The sequence below is a fragment of the Aspergillus flavus genome, chromosome 6 (assembly GCF_009017415.1).
Source record: "Aspergillus flavus chromosome 6, complete sequence".
Taxonomy (NCBI): Eukaryota; Fungi; Ascomycota; class Eurotiomycetes; order Eurotiales; family Aspergillaceae; genus Aspergillus; species Aspergillus flavus.
The window spans coordinates 1,463,391-1,488,151 of NC_092410.1; the positions used below are offsets into that span (position 1 = coordinate 1,463,391).

At 47.5% G+C, this 24,761-nt stretch overlaps 10 protein-coding genes across 10 annotated transcripts; 6 read left to right on the forward strand and 4 right to left on the reverse strand.

Annotated features, from left to right (window-relative positions):
- Positions 1-26: 26 nt before the first annotated feature.
- F9C07_2286107 (cell cycle control protein) lies at positions 27-3,407 on the reverse strand. The gene is made up of 2 exons (XM_041294036.2): positions 1,289-3,407; positions 27-1,232 (listed from the first exon to the last, which is right to left on the reverse strand). Exons 1-2 carry the CDS (start codon positions 3,068-3,070, stop codon positions 1,002-1,004), a joined length of 2,013 nt encoding a protein of 670 aa, XP_041149312.1. The 5' UTR covers positions 3,071-3,407; the 3' UTR covers positions 27-1,001.
- Positions 3,408-3,466: 59 nt separating this feature from the next.
- On the forward strand, positions 3,467-5,032 carry F9C07_8379 (uncharacterized protein; the record flags this gene model as incomplete). Its single annotated transcript, XM_041286890.1, has 1 exon — positions 3,467-5,032. The coding sequence occupies one exon, from the start codon at positions 3,467-3,469 to the stop codon at positions 5,030-5,032; it is 1,566 nt and encodes a 521-aa protein (XP_041149311.1).
- Positions 5,033-5,918: 886 nt separating this feature from the next.
- On the forward strand, positions 5,919-6,720 carry F9C07_8380 (uncharacterized protein; the record flags this gene model as incomplete). The annotated part of the gene is made up of 2 exons (XM_041294050.1): positions 5,919-6,483; positions 6,545-6,720. 2 exons carry the CDS (start codon positions 5,919-5,921, stop codon positions 6,718-6,720), a joined length of 741 nt encoding a protein of 246 aa, XP_041149310.1.
- A 1,245-nt stretch (positions 6,721-7,965) lies between these two features.
- On the forward strand, positions 7,966-10,163 carry F9C07_8381 (amino acid transporter; the record flags this gene model as incomplete). Its single annotated transcript, XM_041294049.1, has 8 exons — positions 7,966-8,227; positions 8,280-8,615; positions 8,670-8,745; positions 8,802-8,988; positions 9,044-9,312; positions 9,398-9,534; positions 9,599-9,851; positions 9,908-10,163. The coding sequence occupies 8 exons, from the start codon at positions 7,966-7,968 to the stop codon at positions 10,161-10,163; spliced, it is 1,776 nt and encodes a 591-aa protein (XP_041149309.1).
- A 53-nt stretch (positions 10,164-10,216) lies between these two features.
- F9C07_2168784 (uncharacterized protein) lies at positions 10,217-13,328 on the forward strand. Its single transcript, XM_041294048.2, has 3 exons — positions 10,217-10,252; positions 10,303-11,378; positions 11,445-13,328. The coding sequence occupies exons 2-3, from the start codon at positions 11,009-11,011 to the stop codon at positions 13,208-13,210; spliced, it is 2,136 nt and encodes a 711-aa protein (XP_041149308.1). The 5' UTR covers positions 10,217-10,252; positions 10,303-11,008; the 3' UTR covers positions 13,211-13,328.
- A 2,047-nt stretch (positions 13,329-15,375) lies between these two features.
- Positions 15,376-16,511, forward strand: F9C07_2235530 (uncharacterized protein; the record flags this gene model as incomplete). Its single annotated transcript, XM_041294047.1, has 4 exons — positions 15,376-16,006; positions 16,058-16,272; positions 16,330-16,422; positions 16,473-16,511. 4 exons carry the CDS (start codon positions 15,376-15,378, stop codon positions 16,509-16,511), a joined length of 978 nt encoding a protein of 325 aa, XP_041149307.1.
- Positions 16,512-18,189: 1,678 nt separating this feature from the next.
- On the forward strand, positions 18,190-19,701 carry F9C07_8383 (Adenosylhomocysteinase; the record flags this gene model as incomplete). The annotated part of the gene is made up of 4 exons (XM_041294046.1): positions 18,190-18,228; positions 18,288-18,547; positions 18,599-19,200; positions 19,253-19,701. The coding sequence occupies 4 exons, from the start codon at positions 18,190-18,192 to the stop codon at positions 19,699-19,701; spliced, it is 1,350 nt and encodes a 449-aa protein (XP_041149306.1).
- A 915-nt stretch (positions 19,702-20,616) lies between these two features.
- On the reverse strand, positions 20,617-21,088 carry F9C07_8384 (uncharacterized protein; the record flags this gene model as incomplete). The annotated part of the gene is made up of 2 exons (XM_041294035.1): positions 20,617-20,748; positions 20,810-21,088. The coding sequence occupies 2 exons, from the start codon at positions 21,086-21,088 to the stop codon at positions 20,617-20,619; spliced, it is 411 nt and encodes a 136-aa protein (XP_041149305.1).
- Positions 21,089-21,657: 569 nt separating this feature from the next.
- On the reverse strand, positions 21,658-22,609 carry F9C07_2286114 (uncharacterized protein). The gene is made up of 3 exons (XM_041294034.2): positions 22,582-22,609; positions 22,074-22,521; positions 21,658-22,014 (listed from the first exon to the last, which is right to left on the reverse strand). The coding sequence occupies exons 2-3, from the start codon at positions 22,326-22,328 to the stop codon at positions 21,910-21,912; spliced, it is 360 nt and encodes a 119-aa protein (XP_041149304.1). The 5' UTR covers positions 22,329-22,521; positions 22,582-22,609; the 3' UTR covers positions 21,658-21,909.
- A 1,277-nt stretch (positions 22,610-23,886) lies between these two features.
- F9C07_2286115 (uncharacterized protein) lies at positions 23,887-24,334 on the reverse strand (the record flags this gene model as incomplete). The annotated part of the gene is made up of 2 exons (XM_041294033.1): positions 23,887-24,009; positions 24,074-24,334. The coding sequence occupies 2 exons, from the start codon at positions 24,332-24,334 to the stop codon at positions 23,887-23,889; spliced, it is 384 nt and encodes a 127-aa protein (XP_041149303.1).
- Positions 24,335-24,761: the final 427 nt, after the last annotated feature.

The following is a 24,761-nucleotide window of genomic DNA, read 5'->3' on the forward strand; positions in this document are numbered from 1 at the left end:
CGCCACCTACCTCTGATTTTGAAGTGAGCATGAGATTTGCACCGCCACAACTTCAGCCCTAGATATGAGTTGTCAGTCCGTAAATTTTGGCCTTCAGCTGAAAATCTAACCATAAATAGAAATTTTCGTTGTTGATCCGGTACGATGGTCAATAGCTTATAGGCCCAATACCCATTCAGTATATATGAGCGCTCCTGACCGATGGCATGTCCTTTAAAAAGCGGTGTGTAATGTGTGTTGTCGTTTCCACCGTGACATGCCTAAAATAGTAGCCTCACTGATATCTAGTAGAGAGTTTCTGATACGTCTCAATTGAAAGCAATGATCCCTCTGGAAGGCAATGCTATAATGCGCAACCAGGGAAATTGTTCTTCCTGTAGCGGGTACTCTGGCCTTGATGATCATCTGAGAAGGGTAGTGAAGACTGCACGGAGAGTCGGTCGGTGTATTCGCCTCAACTTTAAGCAATCTTTTGAGAGTTTGGTAACCTTGTCTTTTAAAGGTATACTTCGAAAGATAGGGCATAATAGGGTGGGGATGTTCTTGCCACGCTCGATCGGCAGTAGAGTTCCACCTGACAATATTTTCGGGACCTCGCATACTGTAGTGCGTTTTTGGGCCTGCATGTACCCACCAGAGGCACCATGCTCGCTAAATAGAGCTGATCTGGGTTCATGCCATGAATTTGCCTGATGTAGAGATTCGTGCATATATTCGCTCCAAGTACTCTATATCATGAAACAAACTTATAAAGTACAAGGCCTGAAGAATGATATGTATTAATCATAGATGTCCCTACGATGGTCGACTAAATCACAGCCATGATCGCTCGATCCCCTCTCTAGGACGGTTTGACTGGGAAATAGAAATAATTCATGGTCATTATCTTGGGATTAATTCTACCTGATTTTGATATAAACTGCACTGACTCATCCCATGGTATGTACCCATAGCCCACATATAAAACACACAGCACTTTACCTTTCTGAATGTCCAGCCCATTAGGCCTGACCCGACTTCCAGGCATGTGCTCTTTGCAGCAACTTGGACAGGTTTGCCGCCGATTGATCGTCGGCCGGGAACACATAATCCATGTATTCCTCGTACCGGTCGTCGTCCAACTTGCGGCGCTTCTTGACGCGACGCGGCATCTGCTTCTCGATCTTGTCGATGTCCTCGGGGGACCCATGTGTATGTTCGAATGACCGCCAGGCATTGAGGAGTTCCACACGCTGCATAATGTGAGATTCAAGACTTTTCTCTTTCTACATAGCAAGGCACAACTTACCTCTTCCTTGAGATCCTTTTCTTTGAACACCTTGTGTGCGCGGTTGAAGACCGCCCGAGCGCGCTGTTTGGCCTCGTCGCTGACTGGCCGTTCCTCCTCCTCTTCTTCTTCCTCCTCGTCTTCCGGGATGTTGATCTCGAACCGGGCATAGTTGATCCACACCTTGACATGGTCGGTCTTCTCCAGAAGACGCTCGTAGAGCTGCCGGACTCTGTCATATTCGCCTTCGTATTCCTCGAAATCGATGTATGACTTCCACACCAGCTCGGGCATATCCAGAGTCGGTTGCTCAATTCCTAGCTCAAAAATGGCCCGCGCACGGTCGCTATCATCTAGGCCCCGTTCCAGCTCAGCAAACTGAATCCAGGATTGACTGTTGGAGGGATTCCACTCGATCTGCTTCTCGAACAGTGTCCGGCACCGTACAAACTCGAAAAGCTGGCGCTCGAGATCGATGTAGCCTCTGAAGAGCTTGTCTTTGGGGCACATGCCGATCGCCTGACCTAATGTCTTGCGAGCGGTTTGGAGCTCCATCTGGCGAATTTCAAACTGGGCTTTCATAAGCCATATCTTGGCAAATGTGAACTTTTTGTGTGGAATGAGCTTCAAGCATTCGTTATAAATTTGCCGAGCGCGTTCCACGTCTTTGGCTTCCATTTCTTCCCAGATGGCATAGAATATCCAGAGGTAGATATAACGTCTCCAGTGCCTCTTCTCCTGTGACGGAGGAATCTGTGCAATGGCTCGTTCGTATGTGTCACGTACCCGCTCAGGGTCACCGGAGGTCTCTTCGAGGCGAGTAAAGTCAAACCAAATGTCGTAGTTCCGAGGGTTTTCCTTGAGCTGCTCCTCGTACTGGACTCGGCGCTTGGAAAGAATGACGTCCTCAACGCCCTCCCTATCACCAAACTGTTTCTCGAATGTAGTGTAGGCTTTGTGCAATGTAACGGACTTAGAGCGAGGAAGTCGGTCCAGGGCATATTTGTAGATAGCACGTGCACGCTCATACTCCTTCATCTTCGCCTCGAACTTGGCATAGGCGATAAAAAGCTTTTCATCCATGAAGTCTTCACCCAGCGCTTCAATTCCTGCACCGTAGACTTCTCTCACCAAATCACTAGTCCCATACTCCTCCTCGAATCGGGCCCACTTGATCCAGTTCCTCGGTTCAGGATGAACAATCGTGAATCGTTGGAAGATATTGCGCGCCCTCTCGAATTCATTGTACCGCTTCTCGAGCTTGATATACGCACTCCAGGCTCCCTCTTCCGGCTCCCATGACATCCATCGCTCAAAGACTTGCCGAGTACCAGGGATGTTGCCCAAAGTCTCTTCCATATAAACATACTTGTACCAGAGCTTATCGACACGGGGCAAGATCGTCACTGCACGGTCAAGCAAGTTCCTCGCATGGTTGATATTCCTATTTCGCATCTCCGCCTCGATGTATCGGATCCACAGCGGTACTGAAGTTGGAAGAACATCTAGCGCTCGCTCGAAGATAGAACGCGCCCGGCGAAATTCTTTCTGTTCAAGTTCCCATGCTGCATAGCGCATCCAATTGTTCATGTTAATCCTGTTTCGGCGAACATAGTCCTCGAACTCCTTTCTCTTGCGACCTTGGTACTCGTGCAATTCTTCCAAATCGGCAAATCGTTGCGTCGGGGCCTGCAACGCGGGTTCCTGCCGGTCAACAGCCTCACGAAGCAGCTGTTCCGCTGAGATCTGGATCGGCGCGGCGGCCTTGTTCTTGACCCTGGGAGGGCCGCGAGACGACTCCATGGTGATGTGAGGTTATACCAAGCAGGTAATTTGTCGGCGACGCGTATTCGAGTCGGGGATGTTGGGTAGATCACACTACCCAATTTATCTTAGAAGGACAGTGTACCCCCTCCGGAAGCCCAAGGCCTAGTAATTAGCTTCTAACCGACCGCACGGTATCGGGACAGCTCCAAGTCAGATGTCGTTGCTGCTAGATCGACTTTTGGTTCTGCTAGCTAAGCGTCGGAAAAGCTGCATGTTAGGTTTGTAGCGCCACCCGAGATCAGAGCTCGAGGTGGCTGACTAAGCAAGTGACCTAAATGGAAAAGCAACTCGGCGGCGGCGTCGAAAGTTCATTCAACCACCACTTCACCTTAATTCTATTTTACCTCTTGGTCGCGTCGCAGCTCCCTCATCATGTCTACTGCTGAGGAGCTTTTGAGGGATTTTGAATCGGACGACGAGGACTTCCAGGCGGGCGAGGGAGTCGAGGAAGATGTGGACGAAGAGCAGCAGCACTTACAAAAAGCTGGCTCTGAGGTCACCAATGAGTTCGAGGTCGCCCTCTCCACCGGTGACGAGCTTACTCGCCTACACAAACTTTTGCGCGACCACTACTCGGTCAGATTTCCAGAATTAGAAACCCTTGTTACGAGTCCGATCGACTATGCCAAGACAGTCGCTATCTTGAAAAATGGCCCGCTCAACGATATCAAAGCTCTCTCCTCCTCCGCGGACAATATGGTCGGCGAACCGCTCAAGTCTATTTTGGATGGCCCCTCTTTGATGGTCGTTTCTGTGGAGGGTACCACCACCCGAGGACGTGAAATGACCGAGTCGGAGTTGAAGGTGGTGCTGGATACATGCGAGAGGATTTTGAAGTTGGATCGAGAGCGCAGGGCTCTCACAGAAAGCATCCAATCTCGCATTACGCAGATCGCCCCAAATCTAGCAGCTTTGATCGGACCTGAAACAGCAGCTCAGTTCCTTAATCAGACCGGAGGACTACGTGAACTTGCTAAGATCCCGGCGTGCAACCTGGGTGCTCAAGGCAATAAGAGAACCGAAGGGCTAGGCTTCGCTACGAATATTGGTGTTAGATCTCGAGGATTCCTCTACAATTCGCCACTGATACAGGAGGTTCCGGATGACCTGAAGCGCCAGGCGATCCGTATTGTCTCGGCTAAGATGGTCCTTGCTACCCGTGCGGACGTATCTAACTTCAGCCCCGATGGATCGCTGGGCGAAGATTTGAAACAGCAATGTTTTACACGGCTAGAGAAGCTGACTGAACCTCCCCCGAATTCTGGAGTGAAGGCCCTCCCCGCTCCCGATGACAAGCCGGCCCGCAAGCGAGGTGGTAGGAGGGCTAGAAAGGCCAAGGAGGCAGTTGCTATGACAGATATGCGCAAGGCCCAGAACCGGATGGCCTTCGGTAAGGAAGAAGCGGAAGTCGGTTACGGCACGGGTGAAGGGACAGTTGGATTGGGAATGCTCGGTCAGCAGAATGATGGACGGATTCGATCAACCCAGATCGACAACAGAACTCGAGCGAAACTCAGCAAGTCGAACAAAGGCTGGGGAACCGCAACACCTGCTAGTGGCACGGCTTCCTCTCTCCGCGCGTTCAGTTCTGGGGTTGGAGGAACGGCAAGTGTTCTTCAAGCGAAAGGTCTTCGCTCTTCTGGCATTGGTACTTCACTGGGCGGCAGCGGTACGGCTAGTACCATTGCCTTTACGCCGGTGCAGGGACTTGAGCTCGTTGACCCTAAGGTGCAAGCAGAGTTGAGCCGCAAACGTAAGGCAGAGGAAGACCGATGGTTCAAGTCGGGTACTTTTACGCAGGTTGGCGGCAGCCAAAGCAACAATAACTCTTCCCAGAAGGATAATGGAGGTTTCAAAGTGCCACCAATTCCTCCACAGAAGAAGGTCGATACAGGTGAGGGTAAGATGGGCCCTCCGCCACTGCCCCTGAAGCGATAGTGGAGTTTCTGTTTATTCTTTGTTTTCGTTATCAATTTTGCTTTCCTGAGCATCTTAAGAAAGGCGTTTTTGAGATTGGGGATCCGTTCGGAATTCGCATGATACCATCGACCAATGTATGATAAATCTCGAGACAGTGGCATACTTGAAGAGAATGAAATGTAATAGAGCTATGGCTTTATGGAGTAGAACTGTACTTGTCACGGGTAGCGTTTCGGATAACCCTGGCGGTGCCACGTGCCGATTGCCAGGTACCATGGAACTGGGGGAAGAAATACTCCGGGTCCGACGTAAAATTCTGTGAAGATGGCGTGCTAGTCGCAACATTTCGCCGCTAGAATAAGTGGGGAATAGTTCTGCCATGTCAGATCCAAGTTCAAGCGCTGTACAACTAATTAAATACCAATAAAGAATGATTTCAGGGCTCAATGCCTGGTGCTTCATTATTTTGAATCAATCCGGGGACTTCTTTGCCCTAAACACGCCAAAACGGGGGCGCTAAGCATAAAGTTGCTTTAGTTGAAAATCCCCCGGTAGCGACGGCCCAATGGCGAGCCGGTGGATGGCTCTAGCCGAACGGGCCTCAGGCAGTCTCGTCAACGTATTGCGTGCTTTGAAGGGGAGTTCGCTCAATACCGCCCCTTTCCCCGGGGGGCGTTTGGGATATATAGGCGACGTTTCGTCCTCATGTAGAACTTTTTCCATTTGTCTCCTTTTCCTTCGTTTTCAAGCAAAAGTCTGTCCTTCCGCAGCATCTTCTGGCTTCTTTGATACCCCATTTGCATTTCATCTCACTCCAAGCCCTAATCCACCCAAAAAATAGACACCCAAAGACAAGAACAAAGAAAAGAAAAGAAAAGAGAAGAAAAGAAAAAAGAGAGACCCAATGGCGCCAGTGGAAATAGGCCAACCGGTCTTCGGCGTAGACAGCCCAAAACCCACATCCCAGTCTCCATCTCTGTACGACCACACCCTAATCACCACCGACTTCGATGCCCTCAAATTCCACGCCGCAGCATCCCTCCAGCTCCAATTCGGCCATGCCCACGAAACAGCAGCACTACAAAGTGACCTCCTAATCACATCACCGTACAACGATCCCAAACACCTCTTGGATCTCAAAACACTTGATACACCCAACCAATTGCTCGCCAAAGCCCTCACCATCCTCAAACCCATCCGTGATGACTACGCCACGGCGCCATACACGGAATCCTTCAATTGGCAAGCCGTGTTCAACTTCCTGCGCGATTTAGCCCAGACGAATGGGTATCGGTGGGAGACACAGCATTTCTACGTCGTTGTATTCCGGTCCCGGCTCCAGGCGGACATCGATAACCAGCGATTACATGATTTGGATGCCTATTCGCATCAGGAGGCTGTTGCTAGTGGGGGGTTGTTGAAGTATTGGTTTGGGACGAAGGATGGGGAGAGGAGGAATTTGGCTACTTGTGAGTTTATTTTTCTTTCTGATTACTTTATTCTCAGGGCAGTTGCTGATGGTGATACTAGGTCTCTGGCGTAGTCGCAATGATGCCAGGTTGGGAGGTACCGGACCTTGGCATAAGAAGGCACGCGGTGCTGCACGAGATATGTATGAGGATATCACATTTACGACACTCAAATTGGTCATTGAAGATGATGTGAGGTCGTGGAGGATTACGGATTGGACAGAGGAGGATGAATGAAATTGGTAATGGCTGCATTGCTTGAGATACCATAGAATGGTTTGTCGTTTTTTTTTTGTTTGGGAAATGGTGTTTCTAGAGCGTTTATACTAGCATTTCTGCTCATAGTTCTATGGTAATTAGGTTCTCTTATACTGTATGTTTACTGTTGAGTTGTGGTCCTGAATAGGGTTCATGTTCAGGCCCATGATCTTGGGCCGTTAGCGTACCGGAGCTGGGGAACTTTATCTAAAGCCAAGAAAAATCAAGAAAACAAGATTGGAAAGTATTACGAACTACACACTCAACAGAAGAGTTCTTCAACTATAATGTAGGAGAGGGAAGAACATGGAGAAAGAATTATTGCAATGGGAGGGGAAAGAAGTAAGTAGGTTCGCTCAAATCACATAATTCTCTACTAAAATGAGATGTTCTGCGCGAGGTCCGAGCACATGTATTGTTTGTTGGCGTCATCCGAACCTTTATGCGAACATGCCGAGAAAAGAAGACTTTAAAGATTATTCCACAGATTAATTGTGAAGATTATGAATTTGAGAGGATTGATTCGACAATGCATGTTCATTTCAAACTAACCATTGCCGAAGAGACTGGGGTCTAAGACGAAGCTGGAAATTCTACACGACTAAGTACTAAACCAGTACTAGTAGGCCTGATGAGATGACTACCGGGATGATTGACACCATCCACTGCCATACTTGCACAACAGACTGTTCGATCTTGCTCAATACTTTTATGAATACGAGCTTCGCCTGGATTTTCTGAGATTCTTTAATTATAAAGATGAAGCTGTATGTCTGCAACAGAGAGTAATTGAATCTCTTTGGGAGACGGAGTAATTTCCAACAGAATTACGGAGGGTTTGGTCGTCGAGATTTAAGTAAATGATACTATTGCGGGGATGAGTGTCGCCATTTCTAGCATGAGCACGAGGTGGCATTAAGACCTCTAGCTGATAATTTTCATAAAGCCTTTTAAAATCCGGCAATGATCTTAACCTCGTCTAGACCTATCATGCTTCCCGATAGCGCCATTCAACGCCAAATTGAGCATTGCGTGGGGTGCTTATCTAGCATCTGACCGAGATACGATTTTCTGTTCGGTTTAACGAGCTATAAATGTAGCTCAAGTCGTAGTAGACATGTCCATGCATGTTCGCGGCCCTTGGGATCTACACTTTCCTACCCTTTTATACCGTATTTTCTCTCCTTCCTCGCAGGCCAGGTAAAAAAGCTGCAAACCTGCCTAATGGGTCTACCGTTTTGGGGCGATAGAGAAAAAGATGCCGGCATCTCCGTCCGAGAACATAACGCCTCCCAAGAGAGTACCATTCAAGATGGTAGTGTCAAATATACAGCGGCAGAAGGCATCAATTCAACCAGCGTGACCTACCAGGATGCGAGTGGTGCACCCGTGGAGACGGATTCGCCATTGGGATACTCTGTTAGCTTTTGGACAAGTCTATGCCTGAATATCAATCAAATGGTCGGAACTGGTATCTTTTCAACGCGTGAGTATGTCCCTATTACCCCATTTCAACCCTCATACTTATGTCTCCGAAGCTGCCACCATTCTTAAGGGTGTTGGTTCCGTTGGTCTTTCCATGATATACTGGTTCATAGGATATCTGCTCGCCCAGAGCACGCTCGCGGTGTACCTGGAGCTGGCGTCATACTTTCCCAGTCGTTCTGGGTCGGAAGTCGTGTATCTTGAGCAGGCATTCCCAAAACCTGACTACTTCTTCCCTACAACATTCGCAGTGAAACATGTTGTCTTCTCGTTTGGGAGTAGCAATGCCATCGTCTTTGCCGAGTACATCTTCGGAATCGCAGGGTCAGGGTACACGAACTGGCAGTTAAAAGGCGTCGCCGTGGCTGCGTATACTGTGGCAACATTAAGTATGTGGATAGAAAACACGCCATCCCTGGATCTTTGACTGATATGAAATGCAGTTGTGAGTTCAAGTACCAAATGGTCACTGAGAGTCGTTGTCTGGTTTGGATTCATCAAGATCGCAACCCTGGTATTGTATGTTGAGCGCGAAACAAGTTTGGGGCATTTCACCAACTCACCTATCATTACAGGATCTCAATCGCGGGACTTGTTGTGCTTGGTGGGCATACAAAAGTCGAAGACCCTATGATCAACTGGCATGATGCCTGGAAAGGGACATCTTCGGCAAGTGCTTACGGTGCTACCAATGCCATGATCAAACTGATCTTTTCTTACTCTGGCTATACCAACGCTTTCAGTGTGGTTAATGAGATCAAGGTTTGCTATTGATTACCCAGCGCTTCAGGATAACGATACCTAATTGTCTATACAGAATCCCATCAAAACACTTCGTTGGAGCGCGCCGTTCTCACTGCTCCTCGTCACATCCCTCTATATTCTTGTGAACGTCGCCTACTTCTCCGCTGCCTCAAGGGAAGAAATCTTAAATTCGAAGCAAATCGCCGCAGGAGTCTTCTTTCAAAAGATCTTTGGCACGAATGGGGCCTCCCGCGCGCTGAACGTGCTCATCTGCATTAGCGCATTCGGCAATCTGATGGCTGTTATGGTTAGCTATTCTAGAATGCTCCGAGAGACTGGAAGGTGAGATTACTAGTCTAGAACGCTAGAGCACTAGGCATACCCTATGGATTCATCTATCAAACATGCTAATTCTTGGGACCTATAGGCAAGGTGTACTTCCCTGGCCTAAATTCTGGACTTCTACGAAGCCGTTTGGAACACCCCTGGGGCCTTATCTCGTCCAGTGGTCCATAACTGTTATCATGATTCTCGCCCCTCCTGCTGGAGATGCCTTCAACTTTGGTCTGTGCCTCTCCCTGTACTTCTTGCACATGATTCTCAAACTGACAAAAAAATGATCGAATAGTCGTCGACCTCTCTGTATACCCCTCAAGTATCTTCAATTTCCTCTTGGTGGTCGGCCTCCTATTGATCCGCCGACGCCGCAGCAAGCTCAATCTACCTAGACCCGAGTATAAATCATGGGCAATTGCGATCGGCTTTGCACTGTTGGCGAACCTCTACTTGCTTGCTGCGCCATGGTACCCGCCCACCGGGGGCGCAAACGGTGGAGACGTTAGCTTCTGGTACGGCACATATTTGGTAGTCGGCATTGGACTGTAAGTACTCATCTTGCACCTCGCCGATATGCTCTTTTGATTAACGTAAAATCCAGGCTTGTTGCTTGTGGCGTATACTACTACGTCTGGATCAAGTTGCTTCCTAAATACAAAGGTTATGAGTTTCGACAGACCGTGTTGGAATTCGACGATGGATCTGTTGCGCATAACCTTGTCAAGGTTCCCGTTGCAGAGCTGGCGCGCTGGGATGTGGAGCATGATGCCGTTGGTCGTCTGCGCCATCGGACAACATACCAAAGCAGTACTGCAACCGATGAAGATAAGTCGAGCGAACAAAAGAATGTCTCTTGAAAGTGCATGATGTATGTTGGCATGAGAGATATAATGGGAGGCCCATAACTCCGGATTCGTCGCCATGTTGTACTTGATGGATGTATATAGTAGGTAGCAAATCATGAACTTGTCCTTCTGTTGCTTATTGTGATACAAGCCTCTCAACGAGGGAATCGGTGGCTATATATAGCGGTCATCACGTGCAAGCCCTACATACTAGTTGGGATGAAAAGCCGAATGAATGATCATGGAGATTTGCTTTGTCTGCCTTTCAGGGTGTGAAACAGCCTTAGGCATCACTGTGATGGCCTGGTTGGTTGGAGTGGTGTGCCACATCCACGGAATTGGTCCCTGACATCGTTTGAAGCCCGACTGACTCTTCTTCCTGTTCTCAATTTCATTCATCCGATCCTCTGGCTACTTACATCATCTCCGCATAATAGAACCATATATCTATCAAGGCAGCAATGGACTGACTGACATTGCTTCAAGCGCACTGCATCTTAACCGTCGTAAGACGATTAGGTTCGTTACTAAAGCTTCTTCCACTGAGATCTTCAAAAGTCCTGTGTCTTCTAGCCCCATCTAGCCTAGTTGACTTGTTTGCGCTCATTGTGGAAGCAACTAGTGAATGTCTATGTTTTGTTTCCGCGATAATTCTCACGCCCCAGCCGTTGCAGAATCACCAAACCTTCATTTCTATTGCTTACCTCCACATTCAAACATCGAGCATAGTCAAGCTGCAACCCAAGTATTTAGGACACTCTACTTAATTACTATCGTGATACTGGTGCGCCACTTTGGGCGACATGCGCGGATGCCATCTCCACCTTTCCTGAGATACATCAGTAACAACCGGCGAAATGCGACCAATACCACAGATCATCTACCTGATTGTGCTGCTTGCTTCGCAGCTGGTAACAGCTGACGAATATATCGAGTCCAGAGCACTAAGTTTGTGCTCCAACAGTTTGGAGTTTACAGCGACGTACTTCAATGTAAAGTTCACACCGAAGAATCGTACCATTGCATTGAGCTTTAATGGAAGGTCATCTATATCTGGCAAAGTTATTGCAGAGTTGATTATTACCGTCTACGGCTACACCGCCATGACCAAGGTGTTGAACCCTTGTGATATGGATCTTGAAGGGCTTTGCCCGGTGAGGGCCGGTGAGATCCCGGTGATGAATACCAACATCAAAATACCCGACTCAGTTATTTCGCAGATTCCTGGTGGGTTTATCTCCAGGGTGCACAAGTGACTGCCTAGGATTGCTTGATTTCCTAACTATCATGCAGGTATTGCCTATACAGTCCCGGACTTGGATGCCTCCGTGCGCGTTTTCATCAACTCCTCCGATACAGGAAGAAGTATTACTTGTCTCGAAGCAGAGCTTTCGAATGGCAAAACAGTTTATCAGCCCGGGGTTGGTTGGACGACGGCTATAATTTCTGGTCTGGGTCTGGCTGCCTCTGCAGTCACCTCTGCGCTTGGCCACTCAAAGGCTGCCACACACATAGCAACCAATGTTCTCTCGCTTTTTGGATTCATGCAGTCACAAGCAATGTTTGGAATGTCGTCAGTTCACATGCCTCCGATTGTGCAGTCGTGGACTCAGAACTTTCAATGGAGCATGGGCATCGTTCGTGTCGGCTTCTTGGAGACTTTATGTACTTGGTATCAAAGGTCCACAGGTGGACGGCCTTCGACTCTCATTGTCAACCACTCTAAAAAGTCGATTCAAATTCTCAAAAAGCGATTTCATGGCACTTTGCTAAAGCGAGCCGGTAAATCTGGAGCAGATACACATAAAAGCATTGTGATACGCGGCATCCAACGTGTCGGGTATAAGGCAGGAATTGAATCTACCAACATCTTCTTGACAGGTTTGATCTTCTTCGTCTTCTTTGCCACACTTGCAATGATCTGTGTTGCAATATTCAGTGTCATTCGTAAGTCTCTAGTCAAGTCTGGGAAGATCAAGAATGATGAAGTCAAATGGAACTTCATTCCAAAGGGAATCCTATTCCGGGTAATCCTGATTGGGTACCCTCAGATATGCATACTCTGTTTGTGGGAATTTACTCAACATGACTCTCCCGCTGAGGTTATTCTTGCCGCCGTCATGCTCTTGACTACCACAGTTGCCATAGGATTTGCAACACAAAAGGTCGTCCGTCTGGCGAAACAGTCAGTGAAACTATACGGAAACGCTGCATACACTCTCTATACTGACCCTGCCTGTTTGAATAAGTGGGGCTTTCTATACGTGCAATATCAAGCCAAGGCTTACTACTTCATTATGCCAGCCCTTGTCTATGTCATAGTGAAATCAATGTTTATCAGCCTGAGCCAAGCAGCCCCTGTGGTGCAAACCATAGCATTGGTAATTATCGAGGCATTGATGCTGATCTCGGTCAGCATCCTGAGACCCTGGATGAACAAGAAGACTGACATATACAACATCTCCATTGCAGCTATCAATTTTGTTAATGCTATCTTCCTGCTTATCTTTTCGAATGTCTTCAGCCAACCTGGCATTCTGACTGGCGTGATGGGAGTTGTTTTCTTTGCCTACAACGCAGTGTTCTCACTAGTCCTTCTGGTTCTCATGTTAATTGCTTCCATCTACGCCGTCCTATCAAAGAACCCAGACATTCGATACCAACCGATGAGGGACGATCGTGAGTCGTTTATTAGATCACAGTCCCAACATCAGCTGGGTACCGAGTTGGATGCCTTGGGTGCCGCCGCTCGCGGTGAAAAGCATTCTAATCACGACAACTCCATCCCAAGTTTAGTTGATCCTATGGACAGACATGGACATGGTAACGAACCGAACGGTGAAGATAGGCTAGAAGCGAACCAGCCTTCATCAGATATTCTTGGGAGTGAAGCTCTGGGATATCAAAATAACCGTCGCAAACATATACCGCATTGCCGAAAATTTTATCGGTCAGGCCGCTGCAAGCCCCCTACAAACCCCGATGTTATACTGCCTACGGACGTTAGCAGGGCTTGCAGCACGTCGAGTCCATGGAACAGAGGAGCTGGATATGACTAAAGCACTGAGACTCTAGAGCAGGCTGACCACTTTTCTGTTTCCTACTCTTCTTGGCTGTCATATATCACGTTTGACTTGAAGTATGCAACTGGCATTTTATCTAGCTATTCAATGATTTGTATGCATATGTCCCTTACTGCTGATTTCTTCCACCAACAAATGTAGTGACCAATTGCCAATCTGCATTGTAGTGTAATTAAATAACCAACATCATTATTGCTCTGGGTTTTCAACGGAGGCTGACAGACGGCCCACGTACTAGAGATATCTCGGTTACATAGGCCACCTTTTGTTGGTACATGATAATTGTTGTAGGCGCTAGAAGGTCTAGATAAGAAAGCACAAGATCTACACACAATAAGTAACTTCGTATATACAGACTTCTAGTAAAGTAATGTTCAATTTAGACTTTGATACGTCCCATACATTTCTTTCAATACTAATATAGTCCTGATTACCTCAGAACTGGAAATTTCTACACTAATAGACACACGTCGCAATCCTCTTTTCCAAACCATCGGACAAGCCGATGTATTTGATGAAAAGAAAAAGCAGATGGTTCCAAAAAATGCTTCGAGGTCCCGAGGGTCCTGAAGACTCGGCCTACCTAGCCAGGTTTCCCCGCTCTAAGCGCTAGGATATACCTGGATAGCTCAATCGACGAGCTGGGAAGGGGAAGAAAAGAAGATGATACCACCGGCGAAAACGAGACTATTTATTCCGAGAGGCGCCATCTAGTTGTTCTTTCCAAAGAAAGAGTTCAAGGAGTTTGAGTGGAAGGAGCTTCAGCGGAAGTACAGGCAGCACAGTGCTTACTCATTTGGGCCTATGTAACTATGTGATTATTAGGTACCGTTGCTCTTTTTTGTCCTACGGGCACATTGGCCGAGTGGTCAAAAGGACGAGGCACGCCAATCGAGGAGCTGAAGGTTTTTTTTGCCTTCCTATCATGCATATCCGGGTTCAAACCCAGCCTCCTCCGTAAACTTCTACACTCTCTATTGTTTATATTTCGATGTGTATATGCTTATCGCGACTTCAATGAAGCTGTTATGCGTTTAGTTTAATATTGGATAACTAGCGTCATCTGTGGATCCAGGGTGGATCCACTTTGTTGAACCAATGAGGTCACGTGAGTACTCATCGGTTTATATGCGATGAATGATCGTTATGAGAAGATATCGCTGAGATGGAGAATCAGTTTATAATTGGATTTGAATATGATTGCGATACCGTCTAGCCATTTCTATTTGACCATCCTGCTGTACATTTTAGGAGGTGGGCAAAGCATGACGCAGTGGTACGGCCCTTTAGCTATTGATGCCGCCGAGGTAGATTCTAAGCCACTTGGGAGAGAACAAGTAGAGATATTCAGAGAAAATTCCCGCTGAGGGCTTCTCAATGGATAAGTACTCATATGTATATTTAAGGCTTTATCTGTGTGGATCTGCTGCGACGTTCCGCAGACTGTCTGAAAAGGTTGGGCATATTGTCACGGAAGGACAAATTATATCGAATATAAACAATATACAGATAGCTACGATAGGCTTTCGGACTTGGAGTCTATCGAGCTTAGTAGATCTTCTCCGGATTTCCTGCACTTACACTATCATAGAACATGGAGACCTCAAGAGCTTCAAAATCCCATCGATACACGAACCACAAAGCGGCAGGTCTTGGTTTTCAACCACAAAAGGCATTTCACAGGTTCCGTTCAAAGATCCCACAAATAACCAACCGACAATTGTAATCCGATCATCAGCTGCCCGTATTTCCGAGACCAAATCCTCCTACTCGGCCCCTTCTAGAGCGAATTTTGTATACGGATGAGCATTTCAATCTTCCAAACAGGAATAGTTACCCGTCAAATGTGGGGTCAGACTCCACAGGTTCTGCAACGGGAATTGTTGCCCGCCTATGTGGAGAGCACCCAATGGGGAAATATTGCCTCGTGCAGCAACCAAGGACAGCTTCGCGGCATGCTACTGGTGATAACGCGACACGACTTTCTTATCCGATGCGGGGCAGGGTGGAACACGATGACATTTGCAATCCACGGTCCCTAACTGGGTTGACGAGGGGCAGAATCTATAAAGACAGGGTCGAATCCACGTCAACATGGCCTCTATTGCAATTTCCTCAAGCCATCATACACATCCTTCAACATGCCCGGAGTTCTAGCCGAGACTACCCTGTCCGTCAGCGATGGTCCCTTGACCTCTGAGAACGCAGCGTACCTGCGCCCCTCCGACCCTAACCTCCCCGTCGAGGAACTCCGCAAGCGCTACGATGAGGACGGCTACCTCTTCCTGAAGCAGGTGCTGCCCCGCGAAGATATCCTGGAAGCCCGCAAGGCCTATTTCGAGTACCTCGCTCCTACTGGCGTTCTGCAGGAGGGCACCGAGCCTGTGGAGGGAGTCTTTAACCGGACGAAGTCCATCGACGATTATCCCGGCATTGGAGCCGGCCATGTGGGCGGCAATGGCCGCCCTGGTGGAGACAGCGCGGCACAGTTTGTCGACAAGGCCATCGAGGCCCATTACAAGGACTGGTACACTAAGAACGTGGTTAACCACCCCGCTTTGTACGATTTTATCGCCAAGTTCACCGGCTGGGGTAACGATACTTTGACCTTCAAGCGGACGCTCCTGAGAAACAATATCCCTGGTTCGAAGCCCATTGGTGTCCACTATGATCAGATCTTCCTTCGCTATGGAGAGCCGACGGCTGTGACTGCTTGGGTGCCTATTGGTGATATTAAGATTAATGGTGGAGGTTTGATTTATCTTGAGAATGGTATGTTGTACTGGAGAGTGGAGTATACGATCATAGCCTGACAGTTTGTAGGTGACTCCATCGGTCAGAAGATTGAAGATGATTTCACTGCCAAGGCATTGAAGGCTGGTCTGACGGAAGAAGAGGCCAAGTCGGCCTTCAACTCGAATATGATGTCTACCGGTCTGCTCTCGGAGTTCCCGGCTGAGTTTGCTAAGGAAAACAACCGGCGCTGGCTTGTCTCGGCCTACGAGGCGGGCGATGTGGTCTTGCACAAGCCTCATGTTGTAAGTTCATGATCTTGTCATGGTAACGTCTGGAACATTGACTAACGGATGCTCAAGATCCACGCGTCGACCATCAACAACGATGAGGACAACATCATCCGTCTTGCAACTGATCTGCGATTCTGCGATTCCTCGAAGCCATATGATAAGGTTCGTCCCCTGTTCGTCCGACCTTCGTGATAGCAGCTAACGTCTCGCAGAGATGGATGAACTACTACAGATTTAACGACGGTGTTTGAATTGGAGGATTATTTGGGTTTCATCGTTCACTCTTACGGCCGTATACCAGTATTTTAATGCATGATTTTCTTTAACGAGAGTATATCTATGAGCATCTGCAATCTGCAACTTCAATTGAACCGAGAATGCCCTGGCAGTTTGTCTATAGCATACACAAAATAAACGTATCCATATACCCTTCACCGACCCGCCTCGGTCAGGGAAGCCATTGACAGCAACCCTACATTCTAGACGGTGTCTCCAAACGTACAATGACAGATCCTAACATCATCAGTACTTCCCTTTTCCGCCATATCGTGGAATAAGAGCATACTGCTTATCATCACAATACCCACCCGTCCATCCAGGGCCTTGATTAATACACTAGACCGACTTCATTAGCCTCCATATCGTAGATCACCGAACGGGGACACAAATACAGTAACACGACATGCCAAATTGGCAGCCTCATCTCCTCCCTGAACCTGACAGGACGAGTCCGCGCTCAAGATGACATCCCGAAGGGGTGTTCCCATCGCGAGAGAAGCAAGGGCAGCCGAGGTAAACAAACGAAAGAGCTTCATTGTTTATGATTAAGACAAGGTATAGGAAATGTACAATCAAGTTCGAGTAGAAATAGTGAAAAAGTTCTGGGGGGTTACTTTTACGTTCTGTGCAGAGGCTATGACGTTACGCTTAATTGGCATTCTTGGGTTCGCTTGGAATGTGAGTGTTCGCATTCGGGGATCTGCGGTGATATCGTGCAGATCTTGGCTATCCGCGTACCCCTCGCGTCTTCCCCGCTATGGTTTCTGGCTCTATGTATTTGTCTGTACGTTGTCCTATTCTTGGAGATGTATTGAGGCATATTTGGACAAGGTCCAGCGCTCTTGTTCTTCGGGATTACCACCTCGGTGAATAGTTGCTGTTCCTCATTTCTTGAGTCCGAGCAGCGTATCTATTGTCAGATTTTGGTACAGTAGTAGCTCCAATTGGGCTTGGGTATTGATCCCTCGGCAATCTGGGCGTCAGTATCTGCAAGACTCTTTCATCACTGTCAACAACTCGCATTGGAGAAGGAGAGAAAATGAAGGCATGGGGACCTTTCGGGGTTGAAGCGTCAGGGCGCATGTGACAGATTTGATAGGTTATTGGTTGGCCGTTTTCTGAGGCACCAATCTTGAGGTCAGGTGACCAAACTTTAACGGCTCTCAGGCAGGGCAGAGAAAGTATAGATGGTAGACATAGTACGAACAGTATTGTAGAAAGCAAGGCGATGGCCATCTATTGAGTGACAATTGAAGCCTAAGAGGCATTCTCAGGTCCAATCGACTCTGACCATTTTCAATAGGCTGTGCATAAAGGTCCGCTCCTGTTGATAGACGCTAACCTAAATGTAGTTCGGAACGACAGTTAGTCCGGGAGAGAAAATCAGCAGCCCCGCCAGGCCAGGGCCGCCAGTCCCTCAGTGGCCCCTCTCCTCTTTTGATTTTGCTGTTGCTCCTCTCCTTTTAATTCTTCTCTCCCCTCCCCCCCAATCCACTCTTCTTCTCCTCTTCCATCCTCTCATACCCTTTTTATACACCTCTCGGTCAGTGCTGTCCACCGCCTTGTTTTTCCCTTGAAGATACCCATTGCTAATAGTGTTCAACAGTTCCTCTTCCTTTTTCCCTTATACCTTCATAAATATCAGCAACCATGGCTGCTCCCGCTCACCAGTTCAAGGTCGCCGACATCGTACGTGTCTCCAAGGTGCCGAAGATACTGTCATGTTCAGATTGTTGACCATCCTCTAGTCCCTGGCCGCCTTCGGTCGCCGCGAGATCGAGCTCGCCGAGATTGAGATGCCCGGTCTGATGGCCATCCGTCGCAGATACGCCGCTGACCAGCCTCTCGCCGGTGCCCGCATTGCTGGTTGTCTTCACATGACCATCCAGACTGCTGTCCTCATTGAGACCCTCGTTGCCCTTGGTGCTGAGGTTACCTGGACCAGCTGCAACATCTTCTCCACCCAGGACCACGCCGCCGCTGCCATCGCCGCTGCCGGTGTTCCTGTGTAAGTAGAGGAACCACACGCCCCAACTTCTCCGAGACTAACGTATTTTAGCTTCGCCTGGAAGGGTGAGACCGATGAGGAGTACAACTGGTGCTTGGAGCAGCAGCTCTCTGCCTTCAAGGACGGCAAGAAGCTCAACCTCATCCTCGATGACGGTGGTGACCTCACCTCCCTCGTCCACGAGAAGTACCCTGAGCAGCTCAAGGACTGCTACGGTCTCTCCGAGGAGACCACCACTGGTGTCCACCACCTCTACAAGATGATGAAGGAGAACAAGCTCCTCGTCCCCGCCATCAACGTCAACGACTCCGTCACCAAGTCCAAGTTCGACAACCTTTACGGTTGCCGTGAGTCCCTCATTGACGGTATCAAGCGTGCTACCGACGTCATGATCGCCGGAAAGGTCGCTGTTGTTGCCGGTTACGGTGACGTCGGCAAGGGCTGTGCCCAGGCTCTCCACAGCATGGGTGCCCGCGTCCTTGTCACCGAGATTGACCCCATCAACGCTCTCCAGGCCGCTGTCCAGGGCTTCGAGGTTACCACCATGGAGAAGGCCGCTCCCCTTGGTCAGATCTTCGTCACCACCACCGGTTGCCGTGACATCCTCGTTGGCAAGCACTTCGAGGTCATGCGCAACGATGCCATCGTCTGCAGTAAGTACCTGTCGCTGATCACTCGGACTAGAACATATACTGACGAAACTAGACATTGGTCACTTCGACATTGAGATTGATGTCGCTTGGCTCAAGGCTAACGCCAAGTCCGTCCAGAACATCAAGCCCCAGGTTGACCGCTACCTGATGGCCAACGGCCGCCACATCATCCTCCTTGCTGAGGGTCGTCTTGTCAACCTTGGCTGTGCCACTGGTCACTCCTCCTTCGTCATGTCCTGCTCCTTCTCCAACCAGGTCCTCGCCCAGATCGCCCTCTACAAGGCCGAGGATGCTGAGTTTGGCAAGAAGTACGTCGAGTTCGGCACCACTGGCAAGAAGCCCGTCGGTGTCTACGTCCTCCCCAAGGTCCTCGACGAGCAGGTTGCTCTGTGCCACCTTGAGCACGTCAACGCCGAGCTCTCCAAGCTCACCCCTGTCCAGGCCGAGTACCTTGGTCTCCCTGCCGAGGGTCCCTACAAGGCCGACCACTACCGCTACTAAACTCCTCCTTTCCGTTTGTTGTTGATTGGTATACCCTAACCTAGATTCTTTTCAACATTATCACGATGTTACGAATAACATAGAGTCCCATTTAACTTGGGCTCAAAAGTATTTTGTCTTCAACGGCAATAAAAGTGGCATATATGGGGGTTATTACGGATAGTGTTTATGGGTCGGCTTGCCTATTTTGCATTCAACAGTGCGTACTGATGGGTCATGTCTTAATGTTATTGTTTTGGCGATTAGATAAGAGCCAGACCGAGGCCATGCTCTAGAGCATTTAAATAATAAAGAAATTGCCTCAGAATTGCATGAGTTTTGTAGACTGTAGTACCACTCCACTGTTTTGTCTTGTTTTTTTGGCCATCTGCGCTGTTGATAGTAATGCACCGATACATTGGCGATCTATGTGTCCAGTATGCAATATCTTCTGCCGCTGTAGAGTATAAGACTAGTGACCTTTACAAAATCTATACTCCGTACATTGTGGCCTTCTAAGACAGACACCTGAAGACACAACAATAGAAGCATAGTTTATTTCTCGTGTGTAATTAGCGCGTTCCAATGGACATATACAGACAAATATCATGATGTATAGGAAGGATACAATGATGTGGAAACTAGATGTCCCTTTCCCAGATAGTATTATATTACAGGATCATCCAGCTCCGTGCGGCCATCTCTACACAACATTACCACACTGTTGACTTTCTAGATATGCAGCGAAGGACAAAGAAAGGAAAATAAAATAAAACATTAAGTATATAAGATGAACGGGTATCAGAGCCAGAAAGAGGCTAATTTCAATAAAGCTTTTAAAAAACATCAAACAAATCCTTCATCCACCATACGTCCCCAAGACAAGAACCAGTAACCATCAACCATCAACTCCAGTTCCAATCAAATCAAATACTCCTACTCAAGCGAAAGGCATTTAGCCCCGTTGGCTATAATCCCCGCCACGCTATGGGTGAAACGTTGTGGCAGGTGCTGCAACTTATCCTGTAATTCTTGCGGGTCCTCCACGCCTCCCAGGAATTCTTTGCTCTGGATTCAATCATATTAGTATGATAAGTCTTGGAAAGACGTCCACTCTGCTGCTACTTACACAGTCCAAAGACTGCAGCCATCCCAAGGGATTCTGAGTAAGCTCTGCAATATCGGTGACCTCGGCAACAGCGTTGGTGATACAGGATGTCAATCCTTCTTGCCCGCCCAGCATATTGCATACCCCAGTGGTATCACACAATGTGCCGAGTCCTTCCTTCACGGTATTGCCGACACACCCGGCAATATCGGTAATAGGACCGCGCTCCTCAAGGTTGTGGATTGGGTTGGCAAAGGTAAGGCCAACCGCGGCGAGGGAAAATAGGGTCTGGATCTTCATGTTTAGAAACTTGTTGGATGGTCTGAAGGAGGGAGGCGAGACTGATTTCGGAGAAAGAAAGATATATATTTGAGTGTGTGATAACAAGAGTGTTGTAAAAAGCCTAGTGAGAGAAAAGGAGAGAGAAAGGGATGGCATATCAAACAGCAGATCCTTATACCCTTACGACCTTGACGGCAATGCCTTAGACAGGAGGGGGTTCCACAAGAGAGTTCAAGACCCACCAGTATGTAGAGAATTTTCCAATAGCTTCCAAGATTCAGATCGGCGATTTGTTGGAGCTCATTATGGGGGTATGGTTGGCCTCGCTTCGTATAGCCTGGGGCACAAGGTTCAATAGATCGATCGGGATCCCCACGGTAAATATCCCATGATTCGAAATCGTACGTACGGAGTATTACTATACCATGACCCCTTTAGGAATTCAGGGATTTACCAAGCATGACTTTCATAATGTAGCTAAAGTCTATTAATTCTAATAGATAACAGGATAGGGATGTAAATTGACTCCCTATTCTAGGGAGTTTTTCTATGTGGAATCGACTCATCGAGGGAATCTATATCTTACATCAGGTAGTAGCTTTGAATATTAATTATTTATTATATATACAGTACACTATTATACAAATAGGGGTGCCAGCTCTGGCAGGGTCATGATAGTTCTGAGGTAGTCCGAGCTGGTACTCCATAACAATATATCTTAACGTAATCAGTAAACGAGCGGGGCCAACCTATTTTTTTCAAGGCTCTTCTGATCTTCCAAGGATATAGAAACCAAAACCAGATATAGGGTATCCTCAATTCAAAATAAATGCTTCTATTCACTGTGCTGAACATTGGGCTACACTTTCCTCCACAAGCGGCGAGAGTGCGTCGCTTAGTTCGCGGAACTCATTCTCCGTCAGAGCTTTCTGTGCGTCGGTGGTCTGTATACGAATATTAGTAAGATAGGTCTTTCAAATATGCTCACTCTGGTGCTACTTACGCAACCGACCAAAAGCGTTGGAAACCCAGTGATAACAAAAAAGCCGGAATCAAGTTGCTCAAGTCCATTCTGCATACATTGTACAAAATGCGGCAGCACCCGGCACACAGGAAGGCTCCCACACCCATTGGAGACTGCCTCTTTCGCCAAGTTGATGACACAGTTGGTGTAGTCATCGCGCGCCTCGAGGTTGTGAACTGGGGTCGCGAATGCAAGGCCAACAGTGGCGAGTGAGAACAAGGTTTGGAACTTCATATTTGAATGATTTTGGATGACGTCGACTAGGGAGGTTGAAAATGATTGCCAATGGAGAAGGGTATATTTGAGTGTAATATAGGAGCGTTGCCAAAAGGTTGTAGGAAACACGAGAGAGAGAGAGAGGCCCAGATCTTTATACTTTGACAGCAAATGCCTCAGGCAGGAGGAGGCTCCACGAAAAGACCCACCACTTCTGGGCCACGTAGATTGGTATTTATTCAATAAAATGTACGTTTTGGGAATGCCATACCTGCTTCAAGAATAGTAATCACTCTGGCTGACTCATGTTTGCTATGAATATGCTGAATTCTGACCGAAGAGCCAATGATACTTAGACTTCAGCAAGAACATAGAAATGAGCTTCCAAATCTTCTATTAGCGTATATGCAGAGATGAACCACAATCTATTGAGATCGGCGATTTATTGACAGATACGAGCTTATTATGGGGTACAAAAGTGTATGTATTCATGAATCATACATGCTAGCCGGCAATAGTGTGTGCGCCACATCAAGCTAAATCTGGGTCTTCGGTTGTGCAGATCACGATGATCTTCCTAGGTTTGTCCAGTCCCTACCGAAAGTTTCTGTTGAAATGCTCGTGTTTTGGCGCCGCATGTTTTTACCCCTTCGAAAATTCAGCAACTATGACCCTAGCAATGTCCCTAGACCTATTTATTTATTAGGTAATAGGGTGACGAATTGACTCTCTATTCTCCGGGTTCTGTATGTGGAATCTAATCATCGGGTATCTATATTAGAAATCAGTAGCTTCAATATAATATTAGGACAAATTTTGATAAAATAACAGGAGATTGTCATTACATACATAAAGGTAGGCCTGGAAAGGATATTTAAGCGTAACCAGTGCAGAGTTTGATACCTGGTTTAAATTGATCCTTTTATTTTGTTCGCTTTTATCCATCGTTGAACAGGGTTAAGTATATCCAACAGTACAACTGCTTTGTATAAAGCGGAGGATATAGATACTGGTGCGCTAGAAAAAGACCTCAAATAAAAGAAAAATATATGGGAAAAATGGTCACAATGCGTCTGCAGGCCACTGATGTACCTGACCTGCCTACATGAATAAGCGGATATATGAGAGTACAAGTATCTGTCTCTACTTAGGAATAATTTAATTCCCACCTGCATGTTTCCTATGCATATGCCATGGCAAAGGTTCGAGTCGATATAAATTTGTGGAGATGAGGTTAAATGCTGAAGAAAGCCTGTCCAAAAGTTAAGTTAGCCTACAGCTCTATGCCAACTCTCACACCAAAACTCGATAGCTTAGGATCATTGATGAGTAGGGGGACGTAGGCGAGGGATGAGGGGGTAACAAAGAAGGAACAATAAATGTAGTAGATTAATAATAATAATCAAGTAAGACAAAAGGCTAAGTATACAAAGACAGCCGTAGCCCAAAACCCGACACAGGATAATCTCAATAGAATATCAGAAACATCATACCCATCATGCACCACTCCTCCCCCTGACAAGAGCCAACAACCAGTAAACAACAAAACACCAACCTCAATTCAAACCAAATATTCCTACGCAGACTTGGAGCAGCTAGTCAAACTCTCGCTCGTCATCTCCAAGAATGATACTTGCAGTGTGTTCAACTCAACCTCCGAGACTCCCGCGTTCTTCAGCCCGTCCCATAAGGTCTGGCCCTGTTATAAACAAATCAGTAAAATGAGTCTTTCAAATATATCCACCTTCTCTGCTGGTACTTACGCAGCTGTTCAAAGATGCCAGCCATTCTGAGCGACGCTGGTCAAGATCCGTGATATCAGTGATTTGGGCAGTAGCGTCGGTAGTACATGCTGTGAACTTGTCCAGCACGCTGCATGCCTCTGGAAGGGTTGCGCAGCCTTGGGTAACGCCTTTCTTCACGACACCTGTGACGCAGTCGGTGAAATCTTGACCGCGGTTTTGGATTGGGTTGGCGAAGGCGAGGCCTACGGTGGCGAGGGAGCAGAGGGTTTGGAACTTCATTTTTGGTATTGGAGGATGGGTTTGAATTGTGGAGGTCAAACTGGTTTTTTGTAGAGATAGATTCGTTTAAGTGTGAGATCAGGAGCTTGGTAGAAGACTGATGAGACTGATGAGAGAAAAAAAGAAATGCAGCAATAGCCCAGGTTTTTATATGCTTACAACCTTGACTTCAATGCCTTGGACAGGAGGGGGTTTTAGAAAAGACCTCAATAGGGAAATTCAATAGCTCCGAGATACTATGTATCAGATGGGGATTTATTGACAGGCACGAGCTCATGATAGGGTAGGATCAGCCTTCCAAGTCTCCTTTACAGACTCTTTTTGTATACCCTGAGAGCACAAAGTTCAATAGATCGACCTATCCATCGAGACTCTTGAAGATTAGTTCTCCGGAAATTGTTTCCGTGACAAGGATTGGATGTTGGTT

Coding starts and splice junctions, on each gene's coding strand:
- F9C07_2168784 (XM_041294048.2), top strand. CDS start 11,009: ATGCGACCAATACCACAGATCATCTACCTGATTGTGCTGCTTGCTTCG. Junction 11,379..11,444: donor AGTTATTTCGCAGATTCCTG/GTGGGTTTATCT, acceptor ACTATCATGCAG/GTATTGCCTATACAGTCCCG.
- F9C07_2286114 (XM_041294034.2), bottom strand. CDS start 22,328: ATGAAGTTCCAAACCTTGTTCTCACTCGCCACTGTTGGCCTTGCATTC. Junction 22,015..22,073: donor CAACGCTTTTGGTCGGTTGC/GTAAGTAGCACC, acceptor ATTCGTATACAG/ACCACCGACGCACAGAAAGC.
- F9C07_2286107 (XM_041294036.2), bottom strand. CDS start 3,070: ATGGAGTCGTCTCGCGGCCCTCCCAGGGTCAAGAACAAGGCCGCCGCG. Junction 1,233..1,288: donor AAAAGGATCTCAAGGAAGAG/GTAAGTTGTGCC, acceptor CACATTATGCAG/CGTGTGGAACTCCTCAATGC.